This window comes from Molothrus aeneus, chromosome 1 (assembly GCF_037042795.1).
Source record: "Molothrus aeneus isolate 106 chromosome 1, BPBGC_Maene_1.0, whole genome shotgun sequence".
NCBI lineage: Eukaryota > Metazoa > Chordata > Aves > Passeriformes > Icteridae > Molothrus > Molothrus aeneus.
In genome coordinates, this window is record NC_089646.1 from 35,231,679 (window position 1) to 35,253,247 (window position 21,569).

A 21,569-nucleotide genomic window follows, 5' to 3' on the forward strand; every position below is an offset into this window, starting at 1 on the left:
GAGTCTGCAGAATATTGTAGCTTAGATGGGTGCAGTAGTCCTCCTTATTAATCGAGTAATTTATTTTTATGTTGTTTATTTAGAATTATGTTTTTAATACTTTCATTCTTTCTTTCAAAATTTAGGTGGAGAACAGACCAAAGTACTATGGAAGAGAGTAAGTGTTTTTCTCTTTTAAGTGTCTGTTTGGTATATCCAACCGTTGTTACACTATAACTAAGAAAAGAAGGCACAAGGGAGGTCTAATAAAATATTGTATTTTACTTCTAACTGGGAACCAAATACAGTGAAAGCCTAATAATACAGCTGTGTTACAGTCCATTGCTGCTGGTCACAATCCTTGGATTATGCTGTTGTGTGAGCCTGCATGTTTGTTTTACTCCTCTCAGGAAAGCTTTGAGCAAAAAATGTTATCTAGGGTATTCCTTCCTTTTATTTTAGTAGTTGTTTAAACCTGCTAGTGGTTCTGCACTGGCCTGGGAAGGGGAGAAGCAGCTTGTCCCTTGCCTTTTTGTGTATGTTCCTATGCTTTCACCACCCTACTGAGTTGTGGAAGTATGTGTATACTGCTGCTTGTGTAGCTGCTGCTCTCCCCGCTAAAGTTACAAGGTCCAAAATACCCAAAGAAGAGCAGTATTTTTCTTTGAAGAAAAATACCAAACCACCAGAGTGTAGTTCCTTTGGGCTCAGTACTGTTTTTGCCAATAAATAACTAGGAAGGGGCTGTGTTGGGCATTAGCATGGAGATCTAGGCAGGTGAAGGGGAAAGGCACAGCCACTGCAGCAGCCACCCAGCCTTGGAATTCTGCCTTTACTGGAGTAATATGCTGAGACCCCAGCCCTTATCACTAGCTGAATTACTTAGATCCCATGTTCTATTTTTCATTCCATCCCAGACACACCATATATGTTTCATGATCCTTCTCTACCACCAGAAACCTCAAGAACCAGTAGCTTTTCCCCTAATTCCTGAAGTTTCATTTTTTAAATATTACCTTTGCAAATGAGGAATCCAGATCTAGCCACTAGAGTACAACAGAGCTGAAGACAGCTGCTGCTTGAGTTACACATCACACTGCCTACAGCAGGACTTGTAAAACCATTGCTGCAGCCTCTTATCCAGGAACGTGCCTGGGTTTGTGGGGCAGCAGGGCTGACAGGAACTGTAAGATGTCATCTTGGTTAACCTGCCCAGGCAGGATCACCCTAGTTATTATCATTCAGAAAGGAGATTTCAGAAGTACTGAGGTAGTCCTATAAAAGCAGCTGACTCAGTACTCAGAAGTACTTGGAAAGAGAAACAGCCATTTCTAGGGAAACTGGAAAAGCCATCATCACTGTATAAACCTGTGATGTGGCTGCATTTCAGGTAGTTCACATATTTCTGGTCCCTCTCTACCCTTTACTCCTCCACCCTTGTCTTGAAGGTTATGGAAGAAGAGAAAGGTGCTGTGAGGGGCAGCAATGGCGGAGTGAAGGGATTCAGCTCCTGCCACGGGAGGTCACCTCAGTAGTGCCCAAGAAGGGGATATGCACAGTACCTTTTTCAAGTTCATTGCCAGAGGCAGCTGCAGAGGCCAAACGCACCAAGATCTAAAAGGGTTTACAAGTGAGATTCTCAAATATGTGAAGGGTAAGGTCACAAGTGATCAGACACAATTGTGTCTAAAGCAGTGATAGATAGGCAGGGATGAGAAGTGAAAGAAATATGTCACTGTTTCCTGCACCCTTTCTGTAAGCATTTCTTTTCAGCTGCTGTCAGAAGCAGGCATTAGTTCAGGGGATCTTGTACCACATGCAAGCTCTTTTCATGCTCTTATAAAAATGTACTAAAAATATCCATAAGAAAGCCCAGATTACCCAGCTTACCACTTATGGTCAAAGAAATTTCACAAGTGTCCCAAACATCACATCCAAGTGATTTCTTAAATTGATCACAGATATTTTGTCCTAATGTCTAACCTAATGGCTGCTGTATTTTGTGGGGAATACCTAATGCTTATTATTTTTGACTAAAATTATGAATTGCCCTGAGTTTACTGGTTAAAATCATGTTTCAGTTATGTCATTTAGAGGATGTTTGTCCCCCACCTGTACAGAGAGAAAAGATTAATCAATTCACATTACATTTAACATAAAGTCACACTGGAAAGGTCATCTAAACCTAATATTTTCAACATGTATTAGTTGTGAGAAGACAACGTAAAGAGAACGGAACAATTGCATTTGCATCCAACGTGTTTTTCTTCTCTTTCACTGCCAAGCCAGAGGCAGTGTTAGGAATGTGCCACTTCATATGTATTGTCAGAAAAGAGAAAATGCTGAAGGCCAGTACATTTTAGTGCCTTTTTTTAGACAGCAGCAAAAATAGAAACTTTCAAAACCTCTGAAGAGACCCTCAGAGACTTATCAGCTAGCAAAATGTGCGTAGGAGTTAAGACTCAAACTGCTGTCAAGACTGAATTTTTACTTATGGAGACATCACTGCTAAATATTGGTTTTCATAAGGTTAATTGTGCATCCTAGGCCCTCTTTCTTTCTTAAAATAGCAATGACAAAAGAATCAGAGAAGTATTGCTTTTTTCCAGCACTGAATGACGAGCTCCTCGACATGAAGAAAACAATGTTTTTCTCAAGACTTCTCTGTACCTTCTTCTACTTTAATATATGCAGAATAGAATTTTGAATAATTGTTTCCATTTTTGTCTCTGTTTTCCTTACAAACTTGAGGAAGCAATATAATATTAAAATGAAGCAAATTGATTATAAGAACACCTATGATTTTAATTATACTTAAATATTTATGTATATAAATACCTACCTTTAAATAACTGCATATTAAAGTGCAATAATTCAAATTTTTTTAAATGCCTTTTTACGTAGTTTTCAATTCTGTTGTAAGGCCACCAGAAAGGAAACAAGGAGGAGGGGCATAGACTGGTAAAAGAGAAAATTGTGAAAAGAACAGGCATTTACAGGCAATAATCTTTGGGCGCAGCTGAGTTTATCCTGAGTGAAAGTGTGTTTCCAGTGTAATTTTTGTGTCTGTGCTGAACTTGTCCAGGCCAGGTGACCATCCTGCTCCTTGAATGCTACCCTGATGGCTTAGACCACGGTGCTCGAGAGTGCTGGAATTTTCAGATGTTTTCTGGGATGGAGAAGGGTGTTTTTCTGGTTGGATTATTCTGTAAGTCACTGAAATATCTCCCCTCAGGTTTCACGGGATCATTTCTCGGGAGCAAGCAGATGAAATTCTTGCTGGTGTAGAAGGAGCGTATATTCTTAGAGAAAGCCAGCGGCAACCCGGCTGCTACACCCTTGCTCTCAGGTAAATGCTGGTTTAATAGAGGCTTATAGTACCAGTGCAAGTGTGCTTCATGGAGGGGATTATATTGGCCCCTTTTGAGTGAAGTCTGTCTCCACCATTACCTAATACACTGTGTGACACCAGAGTGCTTTTACACCCTCTCCTCAGCAGTTTGACCATCACGGTACTGCAGCAACCCAGTCTCTCCTTCAGGACCTGCCTAGGAAGTCCTTTTTCAAAAGCAGTGCCCATTTTCAGATTTTTTTTTTTAACCTAGAGTTAAGTTTTGTAAAGATGGATCTTCTCCTTCAAGACTCTATAAAAGATGTGAGCGAATACAGAATAGGAATGCATCCCAGTAGAGGACACAGCCAAGCTGTCCTTGGAGCTCATTGCTGTGTACAAACAGCAACAACTATCTGTGATAATAACCCCAAATAAAGCTGGAAAATCATGACATCCAGAAGCTGAAAACTGGCAGTTTTCTTCCCCAGTAGGAGCTCAAGTTTTTTGTAGGAATACATTGTGAATCATGGGATGCTGCTGCTCAAAGTAGGAGTCTGCTATTCAACTGAACAAAAAATGCAGGGCAAGCCCAAGCTCCAAACTCACTGCCCCTCACAGGTGCCTTTCCTGTCTAAGGTGTCTTTCCTGACACATTAGCTGTGTCATTCAAAACCTGCCCACTCAAGTCTTAAAAACACTGTGTATTAGCAAGAGAAGCAAGGGAACAAGATATTCAGTTACATGAAACAAACTCCTTGACAATATTTTGCAATTCTTGTAGCATTATTATTCCTGTGAGATATACACAAACTACAAGTCTGCATTTTTACCCTTCTGCTAGTAAGACAGAAAGAAAAATCCTTTGAGGAGTTATCCCAAGTAGCTGTGATACAGTGCTGAAATCATGCTTAGAATTTGTATTGATGTGCAGATGGTAAAGCTGGAAAAGCTGGTGAGTCATGCCAACTAAAAAGTGGTGTAAATTAAAATCAATTTGTGTCAGCTGAAAAAGAACAAACACGTTTTTTTAGTTTTGGAGGAGATTTCAAAATGAAGAATAAAAAAAAAAATAAAGTATAAGAACTATGGCAAAATGCCTATTGTTTTGATGAAACAACGTATTTTCTAACTCCATCTGGATAATTATTTGTAGAATCAAAAACTGAATTTAATTATAAATTGGGATCTTATATGAAAAATCTGGGTGAAACATAAAAGGCTTAAACCGTGTGATTTGAAGTCCCAACAAAATTTGCAGCCATGCAGTTTTGATGCAATGTAAGGACCATTTAACTCAATAGTGTATCTTTGAATGCTTTAATCAGTGATGGGATTCCAACCTCAGTGTCACAAACTGAATGTGCTACTACAGCACTTGGATTATTAAAACACTTAAAAAATCCCAATAGGTTACACCTGCTGTAAATAGGGCTAGAGTTTTCCCACATAACTTTGGATATTTAATTGAGCCTTGAATTAGGAGCTTGGTCTCCCTGGCTTCCTGACAGAGCCTGATTCAGACCCTTAGGATTTTGATTACTTGGTAGATGTCCATCTCTTCATTTACTGTAAATATGCCCATATGTGGTTAAGCACCTGCTTTCTGCACCTCAAAAATGCTTCATGATGGAAGAGCCTTCACTGAATTCTCTCTTTCTTTCTTCTCTCCCTCTGTTATTTTCTGGTGTTTGCAGATTTGGTAATCAGACCTTAAACTACAGGTTGTTCTACGATGGGAAGCACTTCGTTGGGGAGAAGAGATTTGAATCAATCCATGATCTGGTTACAGATGGCTTGATAACATTGTACATAGAAACAAAGGCTTCTGAGTATATTTCCAAAATGACAACAAATCCCATATATGAGCACATAGGATATGCCACTTTGCTTAGAGAAAAAGTGTCCCGGAGGCTGAGCAGAACAAAAAATGAATCAAGAAAAGCAAGTGTGACGAGTGAAGAAAATACTCCAGTTGAAAAGGTAAGTATTCAGTTTAAAATTTTTGTAATTAATACCAGTCTTTCTATCAAACCTGAGAAGAAAAAGTTTTGTGAGAGGACCTGTTTCTATTTTCCTGTACTTTAATAAGTATTGCTATCCCACTACAAAGTTAATATGACCTTGGGTCCCAACTAATATTTGACTGGAGCTTATGATAAAAACTTTCTAATAAGTACCAAATGTAAATGTTTTCACCATGTAAATATATGGGTATATACCATTTACCTTAGGAGCTGCATCTAAATTGGTCACAGGTTATATTTGTCCATGTCGACACTCAAGCATTTTCCACAGCAGGGTTATGAATCTGGTTCCCACCAACCCTTCACCACAGCTCAAGTTTGTTATCTTTCTGTACGGGGTTCAAAGCTCCTTTTCTCTGACAAGCCTTTGGTGGATGGGTCTCAAACTGGGATACTGTGTGTTTTCTTTCCTTCTCATGGATCTGAAATTGGGGTGTTGCCTGTTTGCCTCAATTTCTTCTCGCTCTTCTCATTTGAAGTGGGCTTTGCTTGATCTCCTTCTCTTATGCACTTGTATCCCAAAACGTTGTATGGACTAGGACTTACATGATGATAAACTGAGAATTTTGTGCAGTTTGCAGCCATATGAAGATTTAAAATTAGAAATTATTTTACATATGAGAAACAGCCTTGTAAGAATTGACATGTGGATATTTTCATTTCCCAGGTGGTATGGCAGCAAGAGCTGTCAAACAAAACTTTGTTTTTGAGTCTGGTCCTTGAGCTGAATTGACTTACTGACATTTGTTAAGCATACTTCTGCAGAGTGACTTGATTTTAGTGTTCAGTGTGCTGGCCAGCTAGTTGGGAACTAGAGCCAGTTTTTATTTGGAAAGCAGCGAGTGAATTTCCTGTCATATAGTCATGGAGAGTATGAAAGAGATCAGCTTTTTTATATGTATCCTCGTGTCTCTAGGGCATTTCTAGCAGGATCATCTGTTGGGTTCACATATCTGCATTGGCTGATTATTTACTGGTTTGGATTCCTCAGTAGTAATAATTGCTTGAGTAACTGACCTGACATGTAAACCTATTCATCCTCTATAACAAATCAATTCCATTGACAATGACATTTTTTAGGGAAGGCATACTGATGCAGGGAAGGCCTTTGGAGAAGGACATAACAAGTCCTCCATTCACATTTTATTTCAAAATAAATCCACTGGTGATGGCAGTTTTTGGTTCAGTTGAATGGTGTTGTAATACCCAAAAGGATAAATGCCATTGAGATGCTTGTTCAGTTGATTTCTGTGATTGGACACTGGGTAATTTTGAATGCTGTGACAGCCATAAAAAAGGAAATTTTTACTTTATTTGAGGCACAATAAGAAGTAGGCACAGTGCACTATGACAGATTTTTTGGTGTAGGTGTTTCTGTGTAAGTAAGGGAATGGTCCAGAGGGTGGTCTGGAACTGGGTCATTTCTGGGATGATTGTAAATATTACTGCATGCATGTAGTGTAATAAAGCAATCATGGCAATTGAAAACCATGCTACATTCTCTAGGAAATCAGAAGACTTTGATCTGTACAAGGAAAAGTACAGTTTCAAAATTGTGTTTAGTTTTACTTACAGTTTTTGCAGTTTAGGAGCAAGACTTCTGTTATTCTCCAAGTGCCCTCAAAGGCTTCAGAGGGGTTTGCTCTAGTACCAAATATTCCATAACAGATTATGTTTTCTGTTGTGCTTGCCATTCTTCAGGTTGGGCAGTTTTAAGTAGGCATTGCAAAAACCCTTTTAGACCAACAGAAGGCAAACCATTGTGGAAGGGATCCCTGGCCTCTCTCCTTCACCACTACCTTTTTATTGATGTATGGCTTTGTGCAGCTACACAATAGGTGACACTAGCAAACAACTCCAGATTAACACTGACTCAGTCAGGAGAAAAAATAAGTGAGTTTTCTGCCACATCTGCTACCTGATCTACTTCATATGAATAGAAATGCAGCACAAAACTCTTCCCTGATAATAGCTCAAAAAACTTTTATTGGCTTAATGTGAGAGAAGTGCTGCATTCTTATTTCCAAGTACCTGTGCTTAAAAATGTTTGGAGTTGATGTGATGCAATGGCAATAGTGAAAACACACCTCTGGACCTCATTAATGATTGTGTTAGGTCCTCTTTTGTATTGCTGCTGAATGAAATGTGTTTAGAGGATTATTTGTCTCTGAGGTGGTTTTAATGTGAAAGGCAGGTCCTTGGCCTACAAGGACTTGTGCTCATCTAGATTTCTGTACGTGCAGGCAGGAGCAGCCTGCAAGGCTGGGCTCTGTGGCTGTGCTGTCATGTAAAAATAGCTGGCTTCAGCTAAGCGACTACACTTTTGGCAACCCTCTCTGCCTTCCTCCCACAGAGGGGAAAAACAGAAGGAGGAAGAGCAGCTGTTTCTAACATATTTTACTTGCCAGGAGGAGTAGGAGCAATCACAGCTATAAGAGGAGTGGGGCTAAATAGACAAGGGGATCTGCTCAGGCTGAAGACCTGGTGTAGCAGCTGAAGCCTTGATACTGATGATGAGGACTCCCAGAGGGCTTCTCTACCAGTAGCAGTAGTTTTCCACCATCTCATGCAAATCTGTGGGGAAAAAAAAAAAAAGGATTACATCAAGTAAAATATTATCAACTTAAAAAAAAAAAAAAGCTTACAAAAGTCTGTATGATGAAGCCTACCATGGCTGCTTTTGATTCAAATGCTCCTGGGGGAAGTCATGAGAGGTTTGGTAGCAGACACTCAGTGGTCATCTTCCAATTTCTTACAGTAGCCTCAGATAAAGTATGGACTGAGCTTTGGAATAAGCTGGTGAATTATCAAGCCATTGTCAGTCCTAACAAATGGGGATAAAACAGGATAAAAAGAATTTCATGTTTGTTTTTATAGAAACTTTAGAAATCCTCTAAAATAGAATAATATTACAGGAAAGTGGTAGTTCAGTGAGAGGTCCATCAGACGTTTGGCTTGAGGCTGATATGTCTTGTACAGCATTTTAAACAAAGGCCATGATTTGCCCACAAATCACAACTTTCACCCACTTCAGTAACTCCAGTAAATTTCAGAACCCTAGAAATAAGATCATGAATATTCAGTATGATGTTTTTCTGCAAAGTAAATTCTTTGCTGATTGTGTGAAAAATCATTCATAGTTTTTTTTTTCCTCTGGCCAGCTGAACAGGCAAAATGTTAAAAATTAAGATTATTGGGCTGTTTTATTTGAAAATGCTGCCTAGAGTGTTTTGAATGATCCAGAAATGATGGGGGGAAGCCATACACGCAGGACAGAAATTTCCATTATTTCTCAAGAGGAAGATGAGATTTCAGTGCTCCAAGGTTAAGCACCAGTACTCTCTTCTAAGAAATTAGGCTCTTTACAAGCGAGATTTTGTTTCATACTGAAACTAATTCCAGAGTGTGAAAGTGCAGCTGAAGGCATTCATCTCCTCCGTGGGTTTGTTAACACCGTCCAGGGAGTCTGTCTGTTCTGTCACCTCCCAGGATGACAGCAGGGGTTATTCAGTGTCACTCCAGTGCCCCCGCTTCCCTGAGGTGGGTTGGCAGAGGGGGGGCCACCAAGGCACAGGCTGGCAGGAGGAACCAGCACTCGGATGAGATGCCTTGGTACTGCCTGGGGTACTTGTCTGTTCCCATAATGATAATTTCTTTGAGGTTGTAATTAGTGGAGTCATGCCCATTCCAGAAGGGGATGTGATAATTGGGCTGGATTAAGCTGTTGTTGTTAGTGCTTTTTTTATCCAACATTTTTTATATCAGGCCTAAGAAAACATTTATGCTCTAAGATACTTAATGCTGGTGTTTCATCCAAAAGTTATTCCTGTCTGATTTTGAAGAGGTGCTTGATTTGTTGACACAAATTCCAAATTTTCGGCTGAATAGTGTAACAGATCTTTAATCTGAAAGGAACTGCAATGATTTTTAGGAATGAAGTGTTGTGGGGGAACAGCATGCTGCAGATTCTTTCTTAGCAGGGCAGGCAATTGTCGTTTTAATGGGATCCAGGTTCAACAAGGATTTTGGATAGAGTTTTTTATGCCAGAAAATTTGATGATCACATGTTGTCTGTTTAGAGTTGTGATTTAAGCTTGGGAAAGTTGTGATCACCTGCTCTATGTTTGCTCTGCTTATGAAATGCTGTACTTGGGGCAAATGAACACATACCAGAGAATGTACCTGGTACTGGTGCAGCCTGTAATTAATTGCCAGTAGTTCCAGTTAATGGTGAATGTAGGAGAAGTGTAACCTGCTGTAAGCAATTAATCTTCACATATAGGAGTGAAAAAAATTGCAGTAATCTGTCAGTAAAATATGTAGTTCTGAAACATTTATTGCTATTGCGTTTTCCTGCAAATGCTGCCCTTACTGAGTCAGCAGTCTTTGTGCCACAGAAAGGGAGAAAATAGTACCCCTTTCTTATCCTACCTCAGCAAGTGTAATTTGGAAAATATATTTGAAGAATTGAAATGCGAGACGTAAATACAAGCTGTAGTTTCATGAATGCTCTCATCAGGTAAAAGCTGTCCCAGCTGCTGATGGAAAAGCCATCCTGGTTCCCTGCTTTTGCAGTTTCAGTCCCATTCCTGTGACCTGCTCTATGCACTACTGCAACAACCCTGTCCCTGGGTGAGACCTGGATGCTGTGATGCAGTGCCCTGTGTCAGACAAAGGCTGTGCCCCACAGCTTATTTCTTTGCTGTGCTGCTCTGATGAGAAGAGCAGGCTGGAGTTAAAGAAAACCCATGGCAGCATTTGAGCTTAAAGTGTTTGCAAAAAGAATGATCTTAATCTGTCTGAAAGAGGACAAACTGTTGTAAGTGCAGTAAAGATTAAGGAAGGCTTTTTCCAGTGTCAGGTCTCTGCTTACTTGGATCCTGGCAAAGCTCCCATCAACTTATCTCCTGGTCGGATCTGGCTCAGTCAGTTCAAACATACTGCTTGTACATGAAATATGAGTTTGCTTGGAGCCTGGGCTGCACTGCTTGTCCTCTCTCTGGCTCCAAGTACATGCCAGAAGCAGCATGAGGCATTTAGCAGTGATGGCCTGTACAGAGCAGGGCAGAGTTTGAGCTAAACCAAGAGCGAGCTGTTCGCGCTTAGCAGCGGGACAGTGCAGAAAACTCTGTGTTGCTGTTTCACATGCAACCTCTCTGTTTTGGTGGAACTCATCACTAGCCATTGAAGTGCAAATGACAGAGCCCACAGTTAATATTGCAGCTAGAACTAAAGAGCTGAAATGATTAGCATGTTATGAAGTCTGGGAGGCTGTAGATTTCCATGGCAGAAAATACCACACAAGTAATAGACAGATAAGAAAACTATTCCTATTAAGGCAAAGGTGACAGAAAAGGAAGAATAACTTTGCTAGAAGTTGATATTGCTGTCCTCATTAGTCATGCTGCTCACACACAGTTTCCCATAGAAGAAAATACAAGACTTCCAGGAAGGACTATTTTCCAACATCCCTTAACTGGAGATGTAATCTGGTTATAGAACTAAATTTTTAAGGGCATTGTTGTTTTTGTTACATCAAAATTGTACAAGAGGCAGTCAATTTTAAGACAACCTATGATTGGGTTCAATTTTTGTAGGTATTTGACACTTTTCAATTGTTATTCACACCACATCCCTTTCTGAAGGCTTTTTAGCCTCATCTTACAACTCCATTTTTGTCTCTTCATTGAATTTTCTACAGGTACTGCTATTAGCCAACAATAAAGAAATCTTTTCAGTCTTTCATTTATTCATTATTCTTCCCATTCTGCAGCTCCTCTAAACCTCTAATGATCCTATTACAGGTTGCTAGACAGTGTTTAATTCTCTGCTGGGATGTCTATCCAGATGTTGAGCATTTCCTTCCACAGGAGGGCTGCAGGGTACTGTGCTGCCCCAGCAGCAGATCCTGGGGTTAAGAAGGTAGTGAGCAGAAGCATCTGTTCCTGTAGGCTCTGGGCTGGAAAGGCACTGATAATTTGATGTGGTGTATTTTACATTGCCTTCAGCTCCCTTCTTTTTACATCATGCTTGGTCAGAAAAAATTAAAGTGCTCAGTTCTACATGGATGTTAACAGCCCACCATTGTCTTTTATTAGTGGTTACAGTCACACTCCTGTATGCATGGCCACAGAATTCACAAGGGACTTCTCCCTGGCAGAACTGATTTTTCCCAGAAGATGCTCAGACACCGCACTGATAAAAAGCAACATAAATCCTGTACACAAAGGTGGCCTTTATCTGCAGGGTTAAGTAATACATGCAGTGATAAAAGGTGTGTGGCATTTTTGCTGCTAGAAGCAACAAACTAATACATCAAAATGACTTTGGGAGTAATGAATTCCTTTCATCAGTCACTCAGGCTTGTCCTGCAAGAGTAGCATTCTACACACAGGTTACCACACGTACGTACTTAATTGTATCGTGCCTTGACATGAGTACTTAACTACATAGCTGACTCTCTTTAAATAACTGTTAGCAATTCAGGAGTGATTCCATCCAGAATACTCTTTGGTATTATAGCACAGCAAGGAGGAGTTTATATCAATACACTAGGTCTACCAGCATATATTTTTAAATAATTTTTTATTTCAAATAACAAACAGCATCATACCAAAATTATATTCAGCTGATCGTTTTCTTTTGCCCTTTGGTGTTGGCATTCTTTTGTATTTTCCAGATATGTCTCTGCAGCTTTTTGTTTATTTAGTACATCATAAATATAAAATAGACACTATATAAGAAATAAAAATAAGAAAGCTACCAAAGTAAAATTGTGAAAAGCATCTGTTTCAATTCTCTCCCTCTGGCTGTCTATGTTTAGGAAAATGGACAGTAGTTGACTGTGGAACTCCTAACTATTTAGACTGATTAAAGAAGGATTTTTGAAAGGAATAATTCTTATCAGTTATAACAGTAGCATAAATTGAGGGAATCAAGAGAAAGAGAGGTTCCATAGCAAAGTATTTGCTTACATTGCTTCTCTGAACTGTCAACATCTCTCCAGGTTCCTGGTTTATGTTATTACTGTCAGCTTAGTATTCATGACTTTTGCCTCAAGCAGAATAAGTGATATGATTATGCCTGAAGAGAACTTGTAAGTTGGAGACAATACTGACTTACACAAATGACATGATTCAATGGGTATAATCTGATCCATATGCTGCTGAATTAAGGGGAAGACCCCCAAGGATTTCACTGAGTCTTGGAGCAGTTCAGGGCGTTGCTAAGCATATGGAGCAAAGGTAAATAGCCAGTCTGATACCATCATGGTGTTTTCCAATCCAGTATTTTAGAAAGACAGCCAAATGGAAACAGTGTGAACGTCACAATTAGGTTGAAATTTTCTCAGGTAAGAATTTCAGTTTAGTACTAAAAATTATTCAATACACCAGAAGTGCTTATAGTACACCTAAGGCAAACGGCCCTTGTCTCTTCAAGTACAGTTCTGTCTATCTGCAGATAGGCTCTATCAAATTCATAAATTAATCATTTTCTCTTGGATATGTTCCTCTTATGATCTTGTTAATAATTCTACTAAAGCTAAATGTTTGTTGCATAAAAACCATGCTTAGTTTGATATACTAAAAATAAAAGCTTACATGAGAGTATATTATCTTGGCTTTTATACTCTTTACACAGTTTGATGGCATTCAATTCATATAAACAAATTTCTGCAGGGATTGGGATGGAGCTTTCAGCATAAACATTTCATTTGTCTAGCCACTGGAAAATGAAAAGGCATTTTTTAAATAAAAATCTATACTTAATTATCTTATAGGAATAGGCACTAAAATTTTACAAGCGCCTTTAAACTGCCATGTTTTGATATTGGAAGACAAGTGTTCAACTTCTTAAATATAAGAAATAGATTAATTTCTGGTAGTGGAGGACTCGGAATTAGTGTTAAAAAGAGAGTATTTAGGTTGTGAGTAGTAATTTTCCTTTATATTTTGATTAGAAAATAAGTATTTTAAGTGATGTGCGTGTCCGGGTCATACATTGGCTTGGTTAATTATAAGGAAAAAAATAACCTGTCCTCTGTGTTCATGCTGAATATGACAAGAAATGATAGGACTGAAATACAGTGATAAGCATTGCAGGTTAGCTATTAAGGGAGAAAAGAAAGAATAATGAAATGCTGGGCTAGAGTGCCTGAGGGGGTGACAAAATCTCCTTCATCAGAAGGCACAGAAACATATTAGAAAACATCTGGCAGAAATGGCACAGATAGCATGGATACCTGAGGCAGGCAGAAGAAAAACATCTCACAGTACCTTCTAGTTCTATTTCTCTGTGGTTTTCTGTGTCTGAAAATATATTATCTAGGGTCTGCTTCATCTTGGCTAGATGAAGACAATGTACTAAAGTAGGACCAGTTATTTGATTCCTCCCCCTGGGACAAGGGGACGTTCAGCCTTCAGTTCACAATTGCCACTGCACTAGTGAGGCACTAACTGCAGCCAGAATCCTGGTGTCCAAGGCTTTTTCATCTGGTCTCTCATCACAGAGACACAGGTTAGCAGCCTGCATTCACATCCTGCAGCTGGGACACCAGGAATCCAGGTGCAGGTATCTCCCCGGTCGCCTTTAGGCTGGGTCAGCAACAGAAAGCTGGGCACAGTCTCAGTTAATAGAGCTTGATGGCTCTGCCAGGCAGGGCAAGGCAGCAGCCTGGGCAGGAGGACAGCTGGTAGTGGCCACAGTGCTGTTGACTGCTCTCAGCTGAGGTTGGACTCCAAAGTTCAGGAACCAGTTATAAAAACTGCTCATATTTGGAAAAGAGGACGCTGTGGAGTGACAAGTACAAATGGTAACAGTGGGCTCTTCCTTTTAATGCATTCCCAGCCCTGGAGATCGGTGGGACTGCACACAGTTGTCAGCATGGTTATAAAGAAGGAATGCTGCCAGTTAGACTTGATTGCCTTTTTGATAGATTTACAAAAGTACCGAATGAAAAGAATGCAGCAGATGTAGAATAATTGGATTTTTAGTAAAGTAGTACAATCTCTCATGAAACTGCACTCTTGACATTAATTCAAATTTGGTTGGCTCATGAACGTGGTTACATGGACCAAAAATAGGTAGAGGAATTTCAAGCAAAGAATAGAGATAGACAGCAACTTGATGAGCTGGGGGAAAGTGGCTGATGAAGTACTGCAGGAACAGGAGTTTGATTTAGGATTTTTATTGATCTGGAAAAAGTGCAAACAAGACATTACCAAAAACTCAGGACAGTTTGAACTATGATGTCACTCAGTACAGGAATTTAATCCCTAGGAGCATAATGAGCATCCATGACAGAAGCATCAAGAGAACCTCATTAGGATTTTTAAGAGGAGAATTTGGTGGTTTTTAAGTGTATAGAAAGGAGCCAAGCCACATATGGGCAGTAGCTCTTCTTTGGGGAGGGTTGTTTGCATTTAAGCCAGGTATGTAACTACTGAGCAGGAGCTGGAGGTGACAAAGGAGGAGATTGCCATGTCTTCAAGAGAAACTGTATTCTGCTTTTGAGGATGTTATACTTTGAAAGCATCATTCCCTGATTTTCTGCTGGTTCCATCTATCAAACCAGTACCTACAGCATTGGTGACTCATCCACTTTTGGCAAGCTGTAAGGTAGAAATAGTGCTTCACCTTCCCAGGTGAATAATTGTGCCCAGTACCTTCAGGCAGGGAGATGTGGGAAGCCTGTGCCAGGTGCCATTTGGCAGGTGGTACAAGGCAGCTTTTCTGACAAGTCTGTCAGGCTTGTCTGGGACCTTGACAGCAGAGATGACCCTCTGAGGTCCCTTTTCAGTGCCTTCTGCATTGCTCATGGCAGTCTGAGCTGTGGGCTCCTCAAAAAAGGACAAGCTAGGAGTGTAGCTTGGCAGAGTTTATCAGGAGCAAAACAGAAGTTGAGACAGGGCTTTTTGGGGGGGAGGGAGGGGGCAAATCTGGAGAAAGCATTTCCAGATAAATCTGCCTAGACTCTATACAACCTAGACTTGCAGGGAGCAGCTTGGGAGGAATCAATCAAGATGATTTATGAATGAAATTGTCACAATTAAACACTAGGTGGCATGTTTACTTAAGAGTTTCTGGGGACTGACTTAGGGTATCTTGCTCTGCTGACACCATTTGTGCTTGTGCAATGAGTGGTTTCATGGGAACATGACCACCCAATGCCTTTTTTTGACAACAAGCATTCATCTTGTTCTTAAAAATGTGGCACAACAACACCATTGCTTACTTCAGCCTCAGAGTTAGTCTTTGGCTTCTCAAATTCACTTCTGTTTTAAAACAGATTATGAAGTGCAGTGCTGTAAGGAATAGGTGTGTACATGGAGACGGTCCTACAGAGGGGTCCAGTCTCAGAGGACTTATGTGAATAGCAGCAGGGGTTAGTATGCAAAAACATCATATGATTTACTTGTTTTACTTATCTGAAAAGCTAATGTGGCAATATATAATGCATTTAAAAATACAAATGAAGTACACATTTATTTTTATGTGAACGAAAAGCACAACTTTTGATTTCAGAGCTGGAATTTTAAAGTAATGGCATCCAATGATAAGGGATAAAAACTTACTAGCAGAAAATATATTTTTATTCTGCATGTCTGTGTGACACGTTTTACATCAGTCAGGCTGCAGTTTTAATGTATGCTGTTGCTTCTCTGTTGGTGAAAGAATAAATGCAGCTGTCTTCTGTTGTGTGAAAAAAAAAACCTTTTCACACAGTTCATCCTTGAGAAAAGCCAGGACCACAGTCATCACCAGGGCAGAGCACTTAGCCTCTACCAAAAAATACTGTTCAGTTTGCCTGCTCAAAGTTGACAAATAGATCCTTTGGACTAACTGCAGATACTGTGAGGATGAACTTTGTTCATGCAGGAGATACCCATATTGCTGATTGCACAGGTTTTTGCAGCTCCCCTGGAAGAGAGTTGTAGGTGCCCCAGCAGCCAAAATTCTGGGATGAATGCTATTGTCTGTCAGTCTACTCTGCCATAACTCATGTATGGACCTGAGTTGACAGAACTGTAGAGTGTGAGCTCATACAAACAAGGTTGGCCATATAAAAAGGGAGCTAAATATTCAGGGGTGTGCTCATTATGCCAGTGCTGAGGAGTGTGGAAAATAGACTTTGCCATAGGAACAAGATTATGGGGATAGCTCCTCTCCTTGCTTTACTCTAGGTGTGTCCCAGCTATGCCTGGTGTTGGATTTAGGTGACCTTTAAGTCCCCTCCAACCCAAGCCATTCTGTGATTCTGTGATTCTGTGATTCTATGATTTTAACAGCTTGCATTAGGACATCAAAACTGCGTCCAAAGCATCTGTGCTCTGGCATCAGGAGAGTCTTAGTGGTTTGTACCACAAAGATGAATTTATGCCTATTTCCATTTTCAGTAGTCCTGGTACCCATATTCTGTAAGGGGTTTTATGTCTATTATTTTTGCAGGCCTCAGGATAATACTAATGGAGCAGCACATAGTTTGGACAGTGAGCAGCTGTCCTGCATGTCCATGGCTGCATCCCTCATTGCTGCCAGGCTGCATTCATAAAACTGTGGTTTGCAACCTAAGTACATAGAGAGACACCTGGGAAACTGTTTCAAATAAATTAATTCTATTTCTTTATATATTTTAGGAAGTAGAGGAAAAATATTTTTTCTTTAATTCTCTCTTGTCCTTTCTTTAATTTGATCAATCCAATCAGTGGACTTTCCTAAATCCATCTGGTCTATAATACATTGCCAAAATTGAAGCCAAGTGAATTTGCAGACAGAGCTTAAGGCACTTCCAGAATGGCTGAAATTGAAGTATACTGACAGAGATCGGACTAAAGAGTATTTTCAAGGATACTATTCACCTGATTTGGTTCCTCATAGACCTCAAAGTACTAGGAATTAAGAGAAAAGTCTGGATTGTGGTTTCTTTGTGGGCTGGCAGAATCCCAGTTGAACAGAGTCAAGTCATCATGTGATATAACTTGCTTTTTATGAGACACCACATTCAATGCAGAATTCATATAATTTCCACATGATACTTTGTAGGGAATTTTTCCATGTGTGGTTTTTTAATGAGCTCTCAATTCCATGTCTTGTTTCCTTCTCCACATACAAGCTGTGTATCATCCAGCTACAGACAATTTCATGAGAAAATACAAAACATTCTCTGATTTCCTTCGTTCTATTTCTCATAAATTTGATGTTGCAAATATTAAATTAAAAAAAAAAGAAAAATATAGCTAGGGTACCTGTAGCATTTTCTTTCTTAGTAGGCCAAAGTGTATGCTCTCAAACAAAGGTGTGATACTGAAATGAGACCAAGCCTGCATAGCCACGGGCTGAGGCACATTGCTGTCCCATTAGAGCTGCCCAGGACTAGAAATGTGGACCAATGTGTGGTGATGCACATCTCCAGGGCCCAGGGCCTTGGGGCTGTGCTGGGCCAGCCTCCTGAGCAAGCACAGCCTGAGCTGTCTGTGGAGTAATAAATATTTGTATCTTCTCAGACTCAGAAGAACCCTCTTTGGTGCTAGCAGATGGAGGTGGGTGGCTTGATTCTTCTGCAAGGCGTATTTGAGGTAGAAGACTGCAAATAAAAAGACAGTAGCTGAAATGTTAATATTTTTCCAGTTTATTGCCTATTTTCCTTTTAAAACACGAGTTGAAGTACCTGAATGAGGATAAGAATCATGACACTAATAAGAAAGAGATTAGAAGTTTCAGCCATCAGCAGCCTTTCTGACTGTATGTAAATTGACTTAACAACTGTGGAGGTTTGCACTCTACCTCCACCACCTACTTTTATCTTGTCAGGTGGTGCTAAGAATAATTCAGTATTTTGAATAGTTGTGTGTTTAGAGATGTGTGCAAGAATGCAGAGAAAGTCCTTGAATATTTAATATTCCAATAAACAAATTAAAAAGTTAATTCCATTTTTGATAGCACTTCCAATCTAATATAACATTATCAGAGCCAATTGAGGAAAAAATATATCCCTATGAATTATTTATAGTTTTACCTTGTGTAAAAATTTAGCAGATAAATTTGTGCATAGAAAATAATTCTTGATATTCTCAGCTTGTGTTTAAAAAACACAAGTTCTGCATCATTCTCAAGGAAAAAACCAATACAGTAGAATTTGGTAACAGTATAACTGAGTATTTATTGCAGTAGGGGAGATGTATTTTTCACAAGGCTTAAAAAAGAGCCAGGGGAATAGGGGGATGTGGGAGGAATTGTTTGTATCCCTGAAAAAGAGAAATTGGGAAATAGGAAACAGTTTCATAATAGCTCATTTGGGACTGCAGAGCATTTTGGATTAGCCATGCACCACAGGTAATACTAGTTTATCTTTTTATTATTGTTGTTCCATTCACAACACACTGTATTTCAAGATGCTATCCATGGCCTTTTGGGGCATAATTACATTTTTCACTTGATCTGTAATTTAGTAGCTGGAACAAGAAGACAAAAGGTTATTTGGAATCAGACCTGACAGCCAGGAGGCTGAAGTGCTGACATTAGTCTGCCTCTGAAGGGTCTATGCCTCATGTTTTGTCTATGCGTGTGTTTGTGATATATTTAAAAAGCAAGAAACTTAGTAAAAAGGATTCTCAGCCCACACACAGGTGCAGGCAAAATGCACAGTAATGAGCATTGAACTGTCTGTTTTATTTTCAGCAGGATGTCTTTTTTTGGGGGGTGCTGGAGGTTTTTTTGGCTTGCTTTTTCTGAGCCTGGTGAAAGTAACTGTCACACAGAAGATCAGAGGATGCTTTTCTCCTTCCATTATCAGTGCACATTCTGTGGAACTTCAATCCATATTACTGAGCTGGTTGTCTGCCTTGCCATTTTTGGACATCCCAGTTAGTCCCTTGGTGGACCTCTGTACTGAGAACCTGTTGTGTTGTTGTGATTGGCATTTGCTAACCAAATAATGGAAGGTTCTTCACTATCTGCCCTTCACCTCTGTATGTAGCCATGAATTAATGTCTGTATTTCAGCAGTTGGTGAGATCCTTCCTCGTGGCTTCCACAAAGACCTTATCTCCACTGCTATTGCACAAGAGACTTTGCATGTGGACACTCTCTTCAATTCACAGAAAGGAAAGCAGGAAAGCAAAGATGCACAAACAGGGGCTTTAGGACAGAAGTGCAGATCTGTCTTGCTTAAGAGTGATGTGTCAGTGGCTATGGTAATTAGGGTTGTTTTGCAAATATGGTCTCATGATGGTTTATTTGGAATAGTAATATTGATGCCCAAAGTATTTTGTATACTTAAAGCTGGCAGAAGTCAGTCTCTAGAGGAGGGTGTGTGGTGGGGAGGGTGTTAAGGAGGCACACGTATGCCAGTGGAACTGTCACTAAAGGTCAGGGTTGTACCCAAGCATGTCTCCATGACAAGCCAAGACCAAGCCTACTTTGGCATTGTACTCAGGGCCAGTGAGGTGTTGCTGCCAAAGGCTGTGATAAATCCCAACAGAAAAGTACAACCTTCAGCAGATTTTCTTTTAATTAACATCTCTTTATTGATCTCAGTGGCAAACACAGAAAAGACAGCTATTGTGAAGAAACTATGGAGCCATGAGAGACAGAAACAATAGCAGAAATGGCATAAAAGCCTTTGAAAAAATTGCTTGCTGTTCTCAGTCATCAGCCTTTTTCCTTGAACGTTCTTGTGTGGCACAATGCCAAAGTCAAAACACTTTGCCTTAATTACACTTTTATAGATTTCTTGATAGTTCAGACTTCTGGACCTAAAAACTGCAGAATTTTTAATACATCTCTGTGGGTAAGCATAAGACAAATACAGGAGATAGAGCTACAGATTTCATCAGTTTTAGTTGCCAAAGCCTGAATTTTCAAATTCCCTTGCCTTTAATAAATCTTCCCTGAGATGAGTAGACAAGCATGCAATTTGCATCAAACATAGCAGCACAGGGATGTGGTGAGCCTTTGGCTGCAGACAGTGAGATGGGAGAAAAGGTTTGAATGTAGCAGCTTTGGGCTCTTAGCTCATCCCTTGGTTCAACAGGTCCCACTACCTCAGTTTTTCAGCTCTGAGTAAAATTTCACGTTGTGTGCTAAGGACAGACTTAGTAAATAGAATGTTCTTTTTCCAGTTAAACATTTTGCAGCTTCCACATCTATGACTTTGCTGAGGCCTCATGGGTGTATCTCCGGTAATGGTGCTTTGAGCTTTACCTTCCTTAGCTTTGGGCCCTTCTGTTCAGTCTCATTACTTGCTTTTACAGGGCTTTACTTTTTTCTTCTCAAAATCAAGCTTGAGAACTTTTGGTGGTGTAATAAAGGAGTCCAGGGAACTTGTTCTGACATATGAGACTGTCCAAACCAGAAGCTGGGGAGAGTGATTTTGAAATACAGTCTCTAAAAAAGTTGAAACCGTGGATGTGGTTAGATTCCACATCTTTTGAAGGAGACACTTCAAAACAAGGAGCTATTGTTGAAGCTAAAGATGTGGTCTGTATATGTCCCACGGCAATAATCAATTTTTTCTCTATTTTATATTTTGTTAAAAATACAACTGCTGTGCTGTCACTTCAGAAGAAATTCTGCTGCTCTGCTCAGAGGGATAGCCAACAGAATTGAATGTTGTCCTCCAGTACTGCTGTCACCTCAGGCTATGCTTCAGGCTCTTCCACCAGGCAAGAGGGACAGGAGAGGCAGTGACTGGTAACTGCACTATCTGCACTCCTGAGCTGATGGGCAGCAGGAATACAAACCCACTGGGCTTTTAAAAAGCCCCATACACCAGCTGATACAAAGAGTCACCACCAGTTTGCCCCAGGATATGAGATATTGAATTACTGCCATTGCCACCCTTCAGTGAAGGGGAAACTCCAGCAGTAGGTCCCTGCTGATAGTTAGAGGAAGAAATTCAGGTGTCTGGACCTTGGGAAGAGGCAGCACCAAGCTCTGATGTCTCATCCTGTCTCATCCTTTGCCTCTCTGTGGGATGACCAAACATGATAACTATCATAGCTGTGTTGTGGTGTCCAGCCCAATCCCAGAGAAGGAAGAGTGTGTAGCACCAGATATTATTTATCCCACTGGATATTTGCAAATCTTTCCCATTGTTTGAATACTAACCTGAAGGACAGGAGATCAGCCTCAATCCTTCTTTAGCAACATGAATCTCTTATAAGGGGTGAAATGACGAATAATTTTGGCATAATGAGGCTTGAGGTTTATCCAGATTCTGTTGCAAGAGAAACA

General features: G+C 40.1%; 1 protein-coding gene across 1 annotated transcript in view; it reads left to right on the forward strand.

The window, feature by feature from the left end:
- CHN2 (chimerin 2) overlaps window positions 1–21,569 on the forward strand; it is a 158,703-nt gene that overhangs the window by 88,611 nt on the left and 48,523 nt on the right. The window contains exons 4-6 of the mRNA XM_066554908.1: window positions 126–157; window positions 3,215–3,328; window positions 5,008–5,293. Coding sequence (XP_066411005.1) covers window positions 126–157; window positions 3,215–3,328; window positions 5,008–5,293 — 432 coding nt within the window. The remainder of the gene's footprint in view (window positions 1–125; window positions 158–3,214; window positions 3,329–5,007; window positions 5,294–21,569) is intronic.